At 42.7% G+C, this 16,275-nt stretch overlaps 2 protein-coding genes and 2 non-coding genes across 7 annotated transcripts in view; 1 reads left to right on the top strand and 3 right to left on the bottom strand.

The window, feature by feature from the left end:
* Positions 1–2,258: 2,258 nt before the first annotated feature.
* Positions 2,259–5,230, bottom strand: RPL27A (ribosomal protein L27a). Its single transcript, XM_029209596.1, has 5 exons — positions 5,181–5,230; positions 4,703–4,766; positions 4,192–4,267; positions 3,352–3,526; positions 2,259–2,430 (listed from the first exon to the last, which is right to left on the bottom strand). The coding sequence occupies exons 1-5, from the start codon at positions 5,181–5,183 to the stop codon at positions 2,302–2,304; spliced, it is 447 nt and encodes a 148-aa protein (XP_029065429.1). The 5' UTR covers positions 5,184–5,230; the 3' UTR covers positions 2,259–2,301.
* Positions 2,539–2,667, bottom strand: LOC114887825. The gene has a single exon (XR_003791590.1). It is a non-coding gene; the product is annotated as a small nucleolar RNA SNORA3/SNORA45 family (small nucleolar RNA).
* LOC114887826 lies at positions 3,895–4,024 on the bottom strand. The gene has a single exon (XR_003791591.1). It is a non-coding gene; the product is annotated as a small nucleolar RNA SNORA3/SNORA45 family (small nucleolar RNA).
* A 181-nt stretch (positions 5,231–5,411) lies between the features above and the next one.
* The window catches only part of TRIM66 (tripartite motif containing 66), a 56,104-nt gene continuing 45,240 nt past the window's right edge, over positions 5,412–16,275 (top strand). For 2 of the 4 annotated variants that reach the window (XM_029209711.1, XM_029209715.1), the window contains exons 1-2: positions 5,412–5,502; positions 7,859–8,000. The gene's annotated coding sequence lies outside the window, so the exon portion shown is untranslated. Of the gene's footprint in view, positions 5,503–5,628; positions 5,688–5,933; positions 6,047–7,858; positions 8,001–16,275 lie in introns of those variants that run through there. The other 2 variants (XM_029209714.1, XM_029209713.1) reach the window with 2 other exon arrangements.

Genomic DNA, 16,275 nt, shown 5'->3' with positions numbered 1-16,275 from the left:
AATGCGTCAACTTTTCCTATGCATCGGCTATATTTTGTATCTCAGCATTGGCACGTTTCACTCTCAGATATAAAACCAAAGCGTAAGGTTTGCCTTCGGTCCTATGAAAGATAAGCACTTGCTCTAGGTCCGTGTCCTCCATTATCTTGCACATGTTTGGCTTTTCACCAGTAACCCAGCTTCCTTTGGCAACAGTATTACCTGGGAGTAATCAGAACATCTGCCCAGTTATCACCTGTAGATAATGGTGAGTGAGCAAGCCAGAACATGGCAGCTCACACAGATCAGCAGCTATACTCCTGAGGCATCCTCCCTATTCAGAATGGCTGTACTAGTGACTTTCATATTTAGCATGCATGTCCAACAGCAGCACCTCCATATAGGATTGGGATGAGCATTATCCCATCCAGTTTCAGGATAGTTATACTGCAAGGTTCTAGCAATGAAACCTTGGAAGAAGCTAGCCATAAAGGGACTACTGACCACCTATCCTCCCCCTAAACCATATTTTGCTGCCAGCCCCACCCCAATTCAGTCACCAAGTCCTGTCTGTCCCTTATGTCTTCTGAATCCTGTCTTCCATCCTCATGGTCCCGCCTCCAGCCTTCCACTGTAGCCTTGTGCCCTTAAACTACAGCCGGGCCAGAGTAACTGTTCACTCCATGCTCATCTCCCATATAACACCTCCCAACTTGCCTAACCTTTCCAAACTGGGTTTCCTAAATGCACGTTTGCTCTTTCCTGTGTTTAGACCACTTTCCCATTAACTGAATCACACCAAGGTTAACTGACTTGTCTGCTCAGGTAATAATGGTTCACTTACATGCTGGTTACTAAGAGCGAAACACAAAAATTTAGTAAATGCTTTCCATCTTACTTAATCCACACAATCCTCAAGTAGGTGCGTTTACCTAAATTTAAAGACGAGAAAGCTGGACTAAGCCTGAGTCGCACAGCTATTCGGGTTAGAGATAAATTTCAAATCCGGCCTGGATCTCAAGACACTGTATTTACACATTCCTGTACCTTCAGTGCCTAGAAGGCTTCGAAGCTTCCCTATTAGAAGTCCTCCAAAAGACATTAAGGGAAACCCGATTTTTACCTTTCTCCACCAGTACCAACAGAAGATGTAAATGATCCAGTTATTAGCTTATCCAACTGAGTGCCTTCCTGACACCTTTAACTCTCCATTATACAAATCAATTACATTTCCTCCCGTCTTTCCTTACATTTGACCATCCCCAATATCTTCTGAAGGCTGTCATGACAAATTAGTCTCACAGAAAGTCATAGTTCCCAGCCCATTTATGATCCCACAACACAATACAGAAACCACCCTCTACCAAACTAAACATGTAAGTAGAGTTTTAGGAGGCTTAAGTAAGTGCCATCTTAACTATTCTTTGGTCAGGGTTCTAGACTGCAAGTTCTATTATGGGTCAAAAAACTTTCAAAATCTTGGAAAACTATACCAAATTATAATTTACCAGGATCTAAGAGGGTCCTATCTGCACACAAGCATTGCTCATCTTCTTGGTTTTGCAGGAGGCAACAAACCCTAGGAAACCTGATTCTGGTTTCTGGCCTTTAGCATTCCCCAAATTTCTCTATTAGATACATTTCACGCTGGAAGGAAAATCATTAGCATTTCATGACGTTATTTCTTTGAACATTAAGACTCCTATGCACAAGGACCCATAAATCCTGACAACTGCTTTCTAGAATCCAAACCACTCTGATGTGTAAAAGCCCTGGTGTGTTTAAAATTCAGACTGTTGGGCCCCATTCCAACATTTTGATTATGACCAGAATGGTTTGGTCTGAGATGAGGAAGCCAGGTGGAAGAACCTTAAACTGACAAAGTAAGTTCCAAAGAACCACTTCTATCCTACCACTGACCCATCTTTCCAACATGACTCATCAAAATCTTGTAAAGATCATGAGTTTTCCCCCCTTGACATGGAACAATTAAGGGCACATTGTCCCACTCATTTATAAATTCAGAGCATACAATGCCAATAGGCCTTTCAATGGTATGATGGCACCAACAGGTATCATTCTCACTTTGTAAGTGAGAAGCCTCAAATTAGGTAACCAGCCAAGGCCTTATTCTAAGTGTTGGTGCCATCTCTTCCATACTTTGAGGGGAGCTGGTGGAAGAGCCCAGGTCCTCACACCCTTACTCCTAGAACCTGTTAGGTGGGTTTCTGTACAGGTAGGGAGGTAGAAGTGCCAAAGAACCCTCACTCAGACCAGAAGAGAAAAGCACTTATCATTTAATGAATCTCCCACCACGTGGCTTCAAGCTACCAGGACACAAGCCCCACCGACACCCTTAATCTTCTCCTCAGCTCTTCTGCTGAAGAATTTGGCTTTCACGATGACAGGCTGCTTTGGGAGCTTTCCCTTCCCCAGAACTTTGTAGTAACCCTAGAAGAACAGAGAAAAGTGTTTATAATGCACCGTGGCAGTCACCAACTCTGTGATGGGTACGAAGAAAAATGCCTACCAATCCACTCCATCTAGGGGCCAGGGAGAGCATGTTTCTGATCTGGGCACTCCCGGGGGCACTGACTGCCCTCGCCAGTGAATCAAGACCAGCAGATTCTCTCCGAGGACTCTAGCACACCAGGACAAGAGCTGTCAGGATGTGACTCTAGTCTCGGGCAGAGCTCAAACGCTTTCTCCTATTCAATTACGACTTGATAAGCAAAAAAGGAAAATCACATTTCCAGCAATGCTTCAAGTCATGGTCATCAGAATTGCTCAAAGAAGAGGCTGAGAAAGGGAATTTTAAAACTTTACTGAAAGGCCCCTCAGGATTCCCACCACCTCCATACCCACAGTGGGTAAGACTGACACAAGGACCAGAACTCCTAATGATATACAAAAATACTTTTTTTTGGGGGGGGGAGCGGGGGTTCTCTTCAGATAATGTTGGGCCTTAAATAACAATTGAACATATTAGGATTTTATTCTGTAAGAAACATAAAGGGTCAAGGGCTGTGCCTCATGCAGTCTTGTGTAAAACAGACCAGAGCCAGCTGACCTAAATTACTACCAATAGTTCAGGTGAGAAATCCGTACAAATCAGGGCACTGACACTAGGAATAAGATAACCGATCGGAAAACGTTCAAGTGAAAAATGAAGTAAATGAACGAGGGAGTGGAAGAACTACTCTTCAAATGTTTTGCATGAATCACAATTGAACAAGAGTTCAATTTTGATCAGTAAGTACCCGTGGAAATGCTACGGAAAGTGGAACTGTCTAGTAGGTATCTGGGTATAGACTTTAGGTGCAAGTATATTATCCAGAATTTTGAAAGGCAAAAAATATTCAATTCACTCACCGATCGCACCACATCAATGATAGGAGCAGCTCCAGTCTTGTTCTTGGCAGCATTTACCCGTGTCTGCTCACTGACCAAGGTCCACAATTTATCAAGGTTGACAGTTGGGCAGAAGCTCTGGTTCCTCTTTAAGTGGTAATGCCTCATACCAACTTTCCCAAAGTATCCTGGGTGACTGGGAAAAGAAGGCAACCATTTCCATTACCTCACTCCAACTAAAAAGCTATGTTTACCATCTCCACCCCATTACAGTGTAAGTTGTGCACTCATGCAGAAGAGTGACAAAGCAGGTACTCCACTTCTTGAATAAAACAAATCTTTAAAAAGCCACCAAAGACTATCAGGTGGAAAAGACTAGCCTTATTTCACGGAGCCAGAGTAAGTCACTGAGAAAGTCAGAGGCAGTGCCAAGACTAGGATTCAGGTCACTTGACAGCTTCCCCACACTCCTATAACACAGGTCTCCTAAACAAATAGTTAAAACACAACCCCGCTAATTTGTGGGCGTTAAACGGATCTAACAGTTGTGTAAGTCAATCTGATGCATGTCACAAACCCGGTGACTGACTATGCCACGAGGGCCACAGCCAGTGAATAAGGTCAGCAGTTTCTCTTCGAGGACTCTAGCACACTAAGGCAATAGCCGATACCCAAGCGTGACTCTAGCCTCGGTGACAAGTTCTCAGTTCACATCAAATATTAACCTGACGAAACCCAGCCACAGGCAAGGTTTCTGAGTGGTAAGAGCCTTGCTTCCCGTTGAAGATGTTCTTAACTACCCTCTACCCCTAAATCCAAAGCTGTCAGTGTCAGTAAAGGCAGAGTCCGAAAAACACTCACTATTTGTCGAAGTTGATCCTGTGGTGATGCATGCCACCAGCATTACCGCGGCCTCCCGGGTGCTTCCGGTGTTTGCCTGCAGAAACACAAAGCTACATGGCTAAAATAGCCTTCTCCAACTCCTCGATATTACTTCTCGCAAAAGCACTTCCCCATACCTCTGTGCCTTTGCTTAATACCCCTCTTCCAGCAATGCTGTTCCTTCAAGACTCTGGGATAATCATCACTTTGCAGTGTTCCACCTCACAACACTAACACAGTACTCCATACCTTCAACCAATTCAATACTGGACCCCGCTCAATTTCCAACCCCCCAACTGACGTGAAATTCTCTAAAACTGGAGTACTAGAGAATTCTCAAAGATAAAGCCAACAGCTAATGATCAAATTCAATCCGACTCGACCGCCAAGAGCTCTAACTAACCCACTTCTCTAAGTTACCTACTTCCTGACAAGCTAGCACCATGCAGAGATAGCCCAAGGCCGACCAGGATGTGGAGACAGTACTTACCGATGCGGCCGTGGCCGTGGCTCACGTGCCCCCTAAGTTTCCGGGTCTTCCTTAGTCTGGATGGCTGTGTGGGAAAAGGTGCTTGGTGATAAGGCCTAAGGGAAGAGGGGCAGGGGGCGAAGCTTGCCAGTCTGTGAGAGGCCTATAGGCCTGGGGGGGGGGGGGGGGGGCAAGGATCTGCTTTGTTGCACCTTCAGCAAAGTCGAGGTTACGGCTTGGCCCGGGGCCGTGCGGCCTCATCAGGGAGGCGCCCGGGAACCCCGGACCGCGTGTCTCGAGAAACCGAACCGCAGAATGAACACGCGGCCCCAGGCTCCCCGCCCCGCCCCGGACCCACGCCGGCTACCCCGCCCTGCGGCTGGCCATGAGCGGCCTGGAGGACCGGGCCAAGCTCGGGAGTACGTGGCTGGGGTGCAAGGTGAGTAAAGATCGCGGCCTAGGCCAGCAACTATGCGGACGCATCAGAAAAATCACCTACCATGTCAGCGACCGAGACGAAAAAGGAAGGGCCCTGCAAAGTCTCGCGATCTATCGAGCTCGGGGGCGGAGCCAAGGCCTCACTTCCGGTCCGGAGGCCGGGCCGCGGGCGGAGCTTTTTTGGCGTCGCGGGTCTTGAGCTGCTGCGGGTTTTTGCTGTTTCCACTTCCTGTGGGGTGAACTCTCCGTCATAGAGTTGTTCCGGAGGCTGCGGGGGCCTAGCGCCTTCTCCGTGCTGTCACGCGTGCGCTCGGGCTCAGAGGCGGAGCGCTGGCGCGGAAGGCGGGGCTTGGGACGCTGTAGTGCACGCAGCTGGGGTCCAGGTGGGCCGGGCGCTTTTCCCAGGGACACGGCCCAGGAACCTGCTGGGCCCACTGTATTTCTCTGCTGCTCACCAACCGCCCCATCCTGAGCAGCCCCATGCGTCTCGCTGTGTTTTTGGTGGTCGGCTCGGCTCGGGCGGTAGCGGTTGCTTGCTTGTCCCCTGGCCGCAGTGAGAAACCGCAAGGTCCTGTTTGACCCTGTGTGCCCACCCGATGTCTCTTCCTGCTCCCTTTATTCCTGCTCCCTTTAAAGTCTTTCTAGATGTCTCTACCACCCTCCGGGACCTTCTCGCCCACACTACTGAGTGGGCTCAAGGTCTTCCTTTCTCCTTTGCCCATGTGCTATCGTCCCGGTCGTCCTCAGTTGGAACAACCTGAGTTCAGGGACCTCTACGCCTGGTCGCTTTAGGGTTCTTTATTCTCCAGACCCTGTAAATCTTCTACCCGCCACATTTTAATTTTCACTGCAACCTACTTGGCATGCCCGTGACCCCCTCCTCTCCTGGACCAGAGAACCCCTGCTCAATCTGGACCCTATGCAAAGGTCTCCTCTTGTAATACTTCCTCTGACCCATTCAGCCATAGTTGCTCACCTCCCCCCACTGTGCCACCTCAAAATCTAGTACAGAGCTCTTATGTAATTGTTGATCCACATTTGTCTTTCCTACTAGACAAAATTTCTTAAAGACTGGAGGATTATTTTCTTTTATCCATGGACTCCTAGCTCCTGGCATGTAGTACATGTTCAACAAATGATCGTTAAGTGAATGAATGCACCTACCCTCACCTCCCTTTCTAAACTAAAGTGCAAGAGACATCCTTTCCGTCTTAAATCTCAGCCAATGTTCAAGATCACATTCCCTCAGTCACTCAGTGTGTGTTTGGGTGTATTTTCTGTGCCTTGTTCCCTTCAGCTAAAATACATTTTAGCTAAAATATCCTAAATTCTCCCTGTTTCTATTTATTATCCTTACTCTTTCCTTTTCAGCCAAGCTCCCCAAAAGAATAGTCAACAAATCCTGTCCATTTGCTAGTTTCCCATTCATTGTTTAATCCACTGCAGTCTAGCTCTCAGCCCCATTATTTCAATGAAATTGCTCTTATGGAGGTCATCAATTAACCAAACACTGAACTGAATGTACTCTTCCTCATACCACTTATTCTTTGTTGTACTTTACCCATTTGACTTCTTTTTCTAACTAATCTCTTGCCTTCCTCCTATCTTTCTGGCTACTTCTCTGTCTTCCTTTTAGGTTCTTCTATATTTGTCCACCATTTAAGTATTGGTGTCTTCAGCCTTCTGTCCTTGCCTCTCTTAACTTTTCATAGTACACAGTGTTCTTGGGTGAACTCATCTTGGGTGGCTTCAACTCACATCTCTGTTGCTGAGCTCCAGACTCATATATTCACTTAATTTCTGGTTAGTATCCCTTGGACATTCTAAGACATCCTAGATAGACATATCCAAATACTTTGATCTTCCTGGTTCTCTGGTGTCTTCTTTATTCTGTAGCTTGGTGAGCAGCCTTGTCCACCCAGATAGTGATGTCAGGGAGACTTGAAAATTGTCCCCAAGCATTCTTTTCCTCTAATACGCTGTCACCGTTGTCTTTTTTTCTATACCTGTCTCTCAAATCTGCTTTCTCCTTTTTAGCCCTCGTGCCATGGCCTTCATTAAGGCCCTCATCTTCTGTCTTATCTGGAGTTCGGCACCCTCCTGTGATCACCCTGCCTGTATTCTAACCCTCCTCCAATCCGCCCATCCTTCACACCTCTATCAGTTTGATCTTCCTAAAACATGACTCTCATCCTTTCACTTACTTGATCAAAAAGTGTGATAGCTCCCTATTACCAGCAGAATACAGCCCACTTGCCTTTCCAAACTAACCTCGGCTTCTTCCCTGCACAAGCTTTCTACTGCAGCCAAACTTGGTACATCCCTTCTACCTTTTTTCCTGTGCTAGTGCCATTTCTCATGCCTGGAGTACTCATCTTCTTTCTGCCCAGATGTCCTGAAGCTTCCTCAACCTTTAAGCCCTACCTTACATTCTGCTCTTCCCAGAACACTCCAGCCCACAGTGAGAATAACCAAATACACCTTGCAGTTTACAAAATGTGTCTGCCTGAGAGGTCAACTCTACTAGTCCCATTTTATGAATGAGAGAGTTGAGGCACAGAAGGTTGACTGACTTGCCAGAGGCTATAGAGCTGCTAAGATATAGAGCCTGGGCCTAGCCTTTAGTCTTTTTTCTCCAAATCTCCTGCTTTTACCTTAGCATCTCCTCCCTCTCTGACCTCACAGCATTATGGGCTTCATCACTCTTTCAGTCCTTAATCACATACTGTCTGTTACCAGCAGAAAGAGAGGCCTTGAGAGTTGGCGGCAAGGCCTAAGAAGAGATCGTCCTCTATTTGACATCAAAACTGGCCAGTAAGTGCACAAGTGATGAGCTGAGCTACCTAGAAACTACCCTTGGGAAGATGGTCTGTGAATGGAGGTAAGCTGGGCAGAGTTTTGGGAATGAAAGGTTACCTTCAGGTGTCTAGTAAATAGGGACTGAAGTAAGGACCAAGACTGCCCAGGGCATGGAGGTAGAGTCTGGTTGATGGGACACTGCTTCTGGATAGTTTTGTCAGGTTCCTTGGTTACAGAGGGGCTGCATCCTATCCTTCAGGACATCCTTCTGAATGGAAGGCCTCCCTGAGCAGACTAGTACTCTGTGTTGGGTTCTGTGCTCACCTAACATTCTCCTCATTGGTGGTTTGATCTCCAGGGTAGGGGGAGTGCCCTGGACAGTTGTCTGGTTTTGGTTTTCTAGCCAGCTCCCTCTTCTTCCCAAGGAAATCATGTAGCTTTAACATAAGGCTCCTGTGGGATTTGTCATTGTGGGTCGGCCAGCTCTGAGAGAGCAAACAAAGCTGAATTCTGTATATACAAAGTTAAATAGCAGCCAGACATGAGGCACTAGGTGACTGTCCCTCCTCACCAGGCACACGGGGCATGATGGTGGACATGACCCATAAGAGGCCTCTTTCTCTGTGGCATCTCTTCTGAAGTAAAACATGGCCTTATGACATCTCAGACATCTGGGCTCCCCCAGAGGGTCAGGGCCTCAGAAAATGCCTGTGAAATGAGCAGAAGGGAGAGGATGCCAGGCAGCAGCCTGGTGAGGCAGGTGTATGCAGTGCTGACCTTTTTGCTCCCTCAGCCCTCTCTCCAGGTGGCCTTGTAAACATACTGCCACCCTGAAGAGGGCCCTGTGGTCCCTCTCTCTTCCTCTCCTCTCTGGGTGCCTGATTTCATCAGCAGTCCTTCAGACAGCAACAACAGCATGGGTGCATCCAGCCTTGTTTTCTTGCTCTCCACCTTTAGACTTGGACATTTGGAAATATTATGTTGCTTTCCTTTTTCAAGTAGAAGATTGTTAATTTAAGATGGGAAGAGTCAGGATGTCGTTTCTAAGTGAGAATTTGAGAAAAACTCAGAAATCCAAATTTACTTCAGAAAGAATTTTAAAACTTATATGTAATAGAAAAGACAGTAAAACATGAAAGAAAATTTTGAAAAAAAAAAGTGTAAACATCTCAAATTATAATACCTTACGGTGCTGTTTTCATGTCTGACTATTACCTTTCAGTTTTTATTTACATCTGGACATAGCTGTCTGCAAAGCTGATGATCATAGTATGCGAATCCTTTTGTCTTCTGCTTCTCGTTTAATACTATTACATTTTTTCTGTATCACTACCCAGCATCCATGATTATTATTTTTAACAGCTGAAGAGTAATTTATCTTCAGCACATACTATAATTTACTAAGCCATTTTCTCATGTATTTTGTTTTCTTGTTCTCATTGTGTTTTTTGCTATTGGAGAAAATGATGCAGTGAACATTTGTGTATATGTGGCTTTTTTCTTCTTCTGTTGAATAACTTGTCTAGGATAAATTCCCAGGAGCGAGATTGCTGTATTATAGGATATAAACATTTTTATGATTCATTTTATGTTGCTATATGTGTGTATATATATATATATATATATATATATATATATATTTTTTTTTTTTTCCAAATGGATTGTACCTGTACGAATTTATGCACCAGCAGCATGTATAGTTTCCAATTTAAACTACACCAGGTTCAGGGTTTTTGTTTGTTTTGTTTTGTTTTTGCTTTTATCAGTAGTTTTTGATATACGGCAATATGGCATTTAGGGGAAAATTCATAGGACCACACAAGGTTTTCTTCATTACAAAGTAAAAATAAATATAACTCGAGGACTAAGAGTCCTTCCTTTCTGTGCTGGATAGATTTTCAAAAGTCTCATTATACTACGTGGCAAATGCTTTCCTAACAGCTTTCTTGGAAGCTAGGATGGAAAACCCCGCTGCCATTAAACTCAGAATAGCAGAATGTGAAGGGAGGAATGCCAGCATCTTTGAGGGCAGTTCGTCCAATAGCACAACAAATTCAACTGCTCCTCGGTTTTAATTTAATTTTAGATGATAAGATTCATGGAAAGAACACAAAAATTTTGGTTCATTTCCTACCTCTGTTTTCACTAGCTGAATGATTTTGAACAAGTAGCATATTCTCTTTGAGTCTTAGTTTTCTTGTCTGTATAGTGAAAAAATACTGAGATTCATTTGTTCATTTTAGAAATATTTATTGAGTGTGTGCTATGTTCAGGCACTATATATAGGTGCCAGGCAAAGAGGGGAGGGTACCATGGTGAGCAAGAAAGACAAAGTCCTGCCCTAGGACTGTGTCTAAAACAAACAGTGAACAAGTAAACAAACAAATAAATAATATATCACATTCAACACAGTCTCGCATTAGAGTAGGTGCTCTCTCATTACTTGGTGTTTCTCCCTCCCATTTTTTCCTGTAAAATGTATACTATTTTGATGATAATTTGTTCTGTACTACCCATGCAAACAATCTTTGAAATTCTAACTCCCAATGTGGCATGCAATGACCTGCTCTGTTATTCCTTGGCAAGGTTACAGAAACCCAGTTAATATCTCCTTTCTCTCACATCTGGGTGTGGGATATTAAAGGAGGTGGTTTGTAAACAAGGTAATATAGGTGTGGTTTCCTGTGCGTCCTTCCAGTCTTTTACCTGATGTTTCATTTAGTTCAGGTCTCTTCGTGACTTAAAGCAGAGCTGATTGCTGGTATATTTTGTTTGACTCACGCTGTTTTCTTATGTTTTTTTAAAATTTAATTGGTTGCCAACGTTTAGAAATTTAAATAAAAATCCGGATTTCTGGTGTTTTGAAAAAACTAAGATTTGGCAACACTGAACCCACAGTCTTTATATGGCTGGCCCCTGGAGGCATTTGAATTGGCTACTCCTGGCTTAAGTACATTCTGCCAAACTATCCCCTTCGCTTTCCCAGGTCAGGGGAGATAGATAGGAAGGAGAGGGAAGAGGTAAGTTATGGTGAGAAGGAGGAAGGGGATAAAAAAGAGATCATTTGACCTTCCGCCCTTCTCCTTAAGTCAGAGACCCATTGCTGTGCCTTTAATTTAACGTTTACCCTCATAGAGTTAATTCAATTGCTCTTCTAAGACAGAAATGAAATACTTATTTCTTTATATTCTTACCCTGGGTAGTGCCCACTGGTTTGGAAAGCTATGCCATGCCCCCAAATGCCCAGAATTGTTTTTCAGAGTCTAGTGCAGCAGTTCTCAAAGTGTGGTCTAAAGGCCCATCAGGGGTCCCTGAGACCCTTTCAGGGGTTCCACAAGGTCAAACAATTTTCATAGTAATACTAAGATGTTATTTGCCCTTTTCACTGGGTTGACATTTGCACTGATGGTGCCAAAGCCAAAGCCAAAGATGAGTCAGTGTGTTCTTCACTGCCAGGCATTTGCTTGTAAAGAAAAGAAAAGAAAAAGAAAAGAGCCAGTTTCACTGAAGAATGTCCATTTTTATTAAATTTCAATTCTTGAATACAAGTCTTTTTAATATTCTATGTGAAGAAATTAGAAGTATGCAAAAAGCACCTCTGCTACTTAGTGAGGAACTAAGTAGGAACTTAAGTGAGGAACTGCACTTGTGCTACTATTTGAGTTGCACGCTGCACTAGCCTTATTATTATTATTATATTATTATTGTTATTATTGTAGAACAATAGTTTTTATTTGAAAGAACAGCTGACAGACAAACTGTGATTATTCAGGCTTGAGAATTTGGCAGATATTTTCTCAAAGAATGAAGTGAGCCTGTCACTTCAAGGAAGAAAACTGACAGTATTTGTTGCCAATGATAAAATCTGAGTTTGCAAGCAAAAATTAGAATTCGGGTAAAGTTATAGCTGCCTCCATGAGTTTGACAACTTCATAATAGTTACAGAATTTTCTGATGCAATTAGAGGTGATATTAAAGAGTGTGATTTTTTTCTATAATGAAACATGTCAATATTTGGAGCATCTGTGTAAATCATTGAACCAATATTTTCCAAATCGCCAATGCTTGGTGTTATAAAAATTATGCCTGAGTAAAAGAGCAGTTCAAAGTGTAAGACAGACCAGTGGATGTTAATATAACAGAGTAAGAAAAGTTCATTGATGTAGTTTCAGATTCCACATTACGACTAACCTTTAAGAAACTACCGCTTGTTAAATTTTGCAGTAGTATCAAAGAATATCCACAATTATCTGATAAGGCTACTAAAATACTCCTATCTTGTCCAACTGTATAGCTGTGTGAGGCTGGATTTTCTTCATATACTGTAAACAAAACAACATGTAACTGCAGAAGCAGGTATGGAAAGCCAGCTTCTATTAAGTCTTCTGTTAAGCCAGACATTAATGCAATTTGCAAAAAGGGAAAAACAATGTCACTCTTCTCACTAGATTTATTTGAAAGTAGTTAATTTTTCCTGAAAAGTATGTTATTCATGTTGACTTGTAATAGGTTTATTGTTTTTTAATGAATTAATATTTTAAAATTATCTCAGTTTTACTTTATAATACGGTAAATGGCAGTAGCTATAACCACATAAACAAAATCTCTTTGGGGTGCTCAATAATTAAAATATGTAAAGCAGTTCTAAGACTAAAAGGTCTGGTATTCTCAAAGTCTAATGAAATAAACTCTACCACATTTAAACCTTCTAAGAGAGATTGCCCTCACCTCGCCTACTATGGCTGCTGTCTGGGGAATAACTGCCCTTAGAGCCTCAGAATGGACTAGAGGGGAGAGCACCCCCCATTGCTTTATTTAGTGGCATCTTGCTGGGCCCGCAAGAAGCCTGGTCTCCCCCAACCCCGTCGTCCTTTGTCCTTAATGGGCTTGGCTCTGAAAGACTGTGGATTGAAGTGAAAGTTCTCTCAAATTTGCATAATTACAGAGCTCTGGATTTGAATTAAATGATCTTTGGTTTTTTTCTTAAATAAGTACAAATATAAAGCTAGGTGCACTCTTTCTGCTCTTATACAATTACAAAACCTAATACAGGTTATAAATTATAAGAAACCAAAACAATCAAATCGACAATGTTAGCTTCATTCACAGATGATGTGCTGCTAAAGGAAGCTGTCACGACAGGTTAAGCGAGCGCACCCTGATGTGGCTAAGTTTGGCAAACTTGTGCCCCAGTGATGGTGCCCCACTTTCCCCCCCACCTTTGTCTATTCCAGGTACCGTGAAACTTTCATCATTGCGTGCCATAATCTCATTTTAGCTTCATGTGGCAGGAGGGCATCATTTACATATTGTCTGCTCCTTTCTCTTCTCATTAGCCTGAGACAAAGTAATACTGCTTGGTAAGAACTAGATCCTAACTCTTAACACTGCCTCTAAAATCTCATCATGATAAATATATAGATGATCCAGAATATTTATACTTTAAAAAACTCATCAGAATGAAACACTAATTTAAAAATGTTGGTGGAGAGAGCTCCTGAGGACATGTGTGTGGACCTCAGCTTGAGAAACATTTCAGTTAAGAGTATGGAGTCTGAAATCAGAATGACCTGGATTTGAATTTGAATTCTGCTGTTTACTGCCTGTTTTTGTGCAATTACCCAACCTCTCTGAACCTCAGTTTCCTCATCCTGTCTCTGATGGTTTTATTTAATTTTTAAAAATATCATAGTCCCTATCTCCAAGGGTAATTGTGAGGATGGAGATAAAGTATATAAAGTACCTGGTATAAACTTGGCATTTAATACATTTCCTTCTCTTTTCCAAAATGAACTCTTGGATCCAGCTTGTCCACTAATAAAGAGAGGCACAGGTAGATCTGGGACACTTGAAGGCAAATAAACCCTGTAATAAACACACAACCTGGCAGACCCTTCCAGGCTTTGTTTTCCACAGCAGAGATGCTGGACTGTCTTTTGGGCCCAAGTGAGAGGTTGAGTCTGTGCCCTGTTGTAGGGCATGAGCCTCCAGTTCTGGAGAGGGACATAGCCTGGACTTCTGAGGCCTTGGTCTCTGAGTCCCTTCTGGCCTGTCCAGGAGTATCTGCCTCCCCAAAGAAGCAAATCACTCTGCTTTGTGCTTCACTTACAGGTAGTGGAGCTTGCTCGCTCTACACACTGCTTCACGCTTGAGGATATTAATGGAAAATCCCCGGTTCTGGGCACGTGCATGGGCATGGATATAGGTGTGAGCTTTATGGGGCGACCTCTAGTTGACCAGAAACACGGAAGTGGACAGATAGAGGCGGTACTGATCTGCTCATTATGCCGGCAGGACGTGCAAGATATAGGTGCCTGGCTCCTACCCTGTCAGCATTTGCTCTGTAAGGACTGCTTCCAGGGCTTGATCCAGGAGCTAGGGCAGGTTGCTGGGCTTCATGGGACTGTCCCAGATGGCAAGTACAAAAATACCACAGGTTCACCTCCTTCTATATAACAGGTCTCTTCCCATTTCGTAGGTACTGAATTTCAGGTGTAGAAAGAATCAGAATGTAAGAGCCCAAGGGATACTCATTGCTGAAAGCAACTCTTTGGGGAATCTGTGAGACAAAGCAAATCCTCTTGATGCTTAATATATGTTTTGTAAGCTGGGATTTTTCATGTTTGGGATTTCCTTAAATTTGTGGCAGGCTAAGAAACCTGGGAAGATTTTGATTCAAGGTTTGGCTGACTCCCCAGAAGGAGAGGACATGTCCTGACCCACTGAACTTCCAAGGCAGGGGGAGAATGGCTGGGCTCCTAGGGTCAGTCAGGAACAGATTTTGAACAGACTCGCACTGACTAATGAACCATTCACCATCTAAGCTGCTCCCTCCTCCAGCAGGGAGGAGCTTCTGTCTTTCTTCTGAAGGTCAGGTTTCCTAGGAAACAATCTCATTGAGAACTGTGAAGTCCTTGGAGACAAGAGCCAAGTCCCTTCATTTCAGTATTCTAGCACAGGGCATGTAACAGAGATGCAGTGAGCGTCTGCTGAATGAACTCGTGGGATGAAAAAGCCAAATAAGTTGACAGCATTTAGAAACATCATCATTGTTGTTTGTTTTGTTGTCTGCAGTTTTTTCAAAGTGATTTGTAACACAAGTCTAGGCTATCTTTGAGGCATTATAGCATTGCAGTTGTCTTTAGATCTGAATTTCGAGGCCTCTAAACCCTTGGGCAAGCTACCTAAGCTCTCTGAGCCTCTGTTGAGAGTTCAGAGTAGAGAAAAGGTATTGTATACTTTGATTTTTTAAATTAATACATGATTTTTAAACTTACTACTTAGACTTTGTTCTTCCTTAAGCTTTTAATTTTAACTTACAAATCTTGTTCTATTTATAAATATAGCAAATTTAACAATCACTTTTAAAGGGCCTTTCATTAATATTTAAACATATTTACGGTTAATATTGGCTTTTATAAACTAAATTTTTAAAAATAATTCAATTGTCCAGCAAATAAGCATTCTAAATTACTTAAAGGACTCTTGGAAATACAGTAAGTTAAATGTATAAATAAGGTGAATCTTAAATATGTCTTAAAAGTTCCAGCACTGTTGGGTTATTATCCAGAATATGTAAAGAACTCTTACAACTCAAGAATAAAAACAAACAAACAACCCAAATAAAAACTGGGCAAAGAACTTGGAATAGACATTTCTCCAAACAAGATATCCAAATGCCCAGCAAGCACATGAAAAAATGGTTACTATCACTAATATTCAGGGAAATACAAATCAAAACCATAATGAGGTACCACCTCACATCTGTTAGGATGGCTAGTATTAAAAAAAAGAACAGAAAATAAGTGTTTGCGAGGATGTGGAGAAATTGGAATCCTGTGCACTGTTGGTGGGAATATAAAATGGTGCAGACTCCACGGAGAACAGTAAAGTGATTCCTCAAAAATTTTAAGTATACAATTACCAGCAATTCCACTTCTGGATATATACCCAAAGTAATTAAAAGCAGGGACTAGAAGAGATATTTTTATGCCTGTGTTCATAGCAGCCTTATTTGCAATAGCCAAAAGGTAGAAGGAACCTAAGAGTCCATGGAAAGATGAATGGATAAATAATTGTGGTATACACATATAATGAAATATTATTCAGCCTTAATAAGGAAGGAAATTCTGACACATGCTACAACATGAATGACCTTTGAGAACAGTATGTTAACTGAAATAAACCAGCCATAAAAAGACAAATACTCTATGATTCTACTTACATGAGGTACCTAAAGTAGCCAGATTTATAGAGATAGAAAGTAGAACGGTGGTTGCCAAGGGGTGGGGGAAGGAGGGAACGGGGAGTTGTTTAATGATATAGAGTTTCAGTTTTGCCTTTTTTTTAATTTTAAT

The sequence above is a fragment of the Monodon monoceros genome, unplaced genomic scaffold, assembly GCF_005190385.1.
Source record: "Monodon monoceros isolate NGI ecotype Baffin Bay Population unplaced genomic scaffold, NGI_Narwhal_1 Super_Scaffold_7, whole genome shotgun sequence".
Lineage (NCBI taxonomy): Eukaryota > Metazoa > Chordata > Mammalia > Artiodactyla > Monodontidae > Monodon > Monodon monoceros.
The sequence above is the reverse complement of the archived record's forward strand: the minus strand, read 5'-3'. Positions and strand labels throughout refer to the sequence as shown.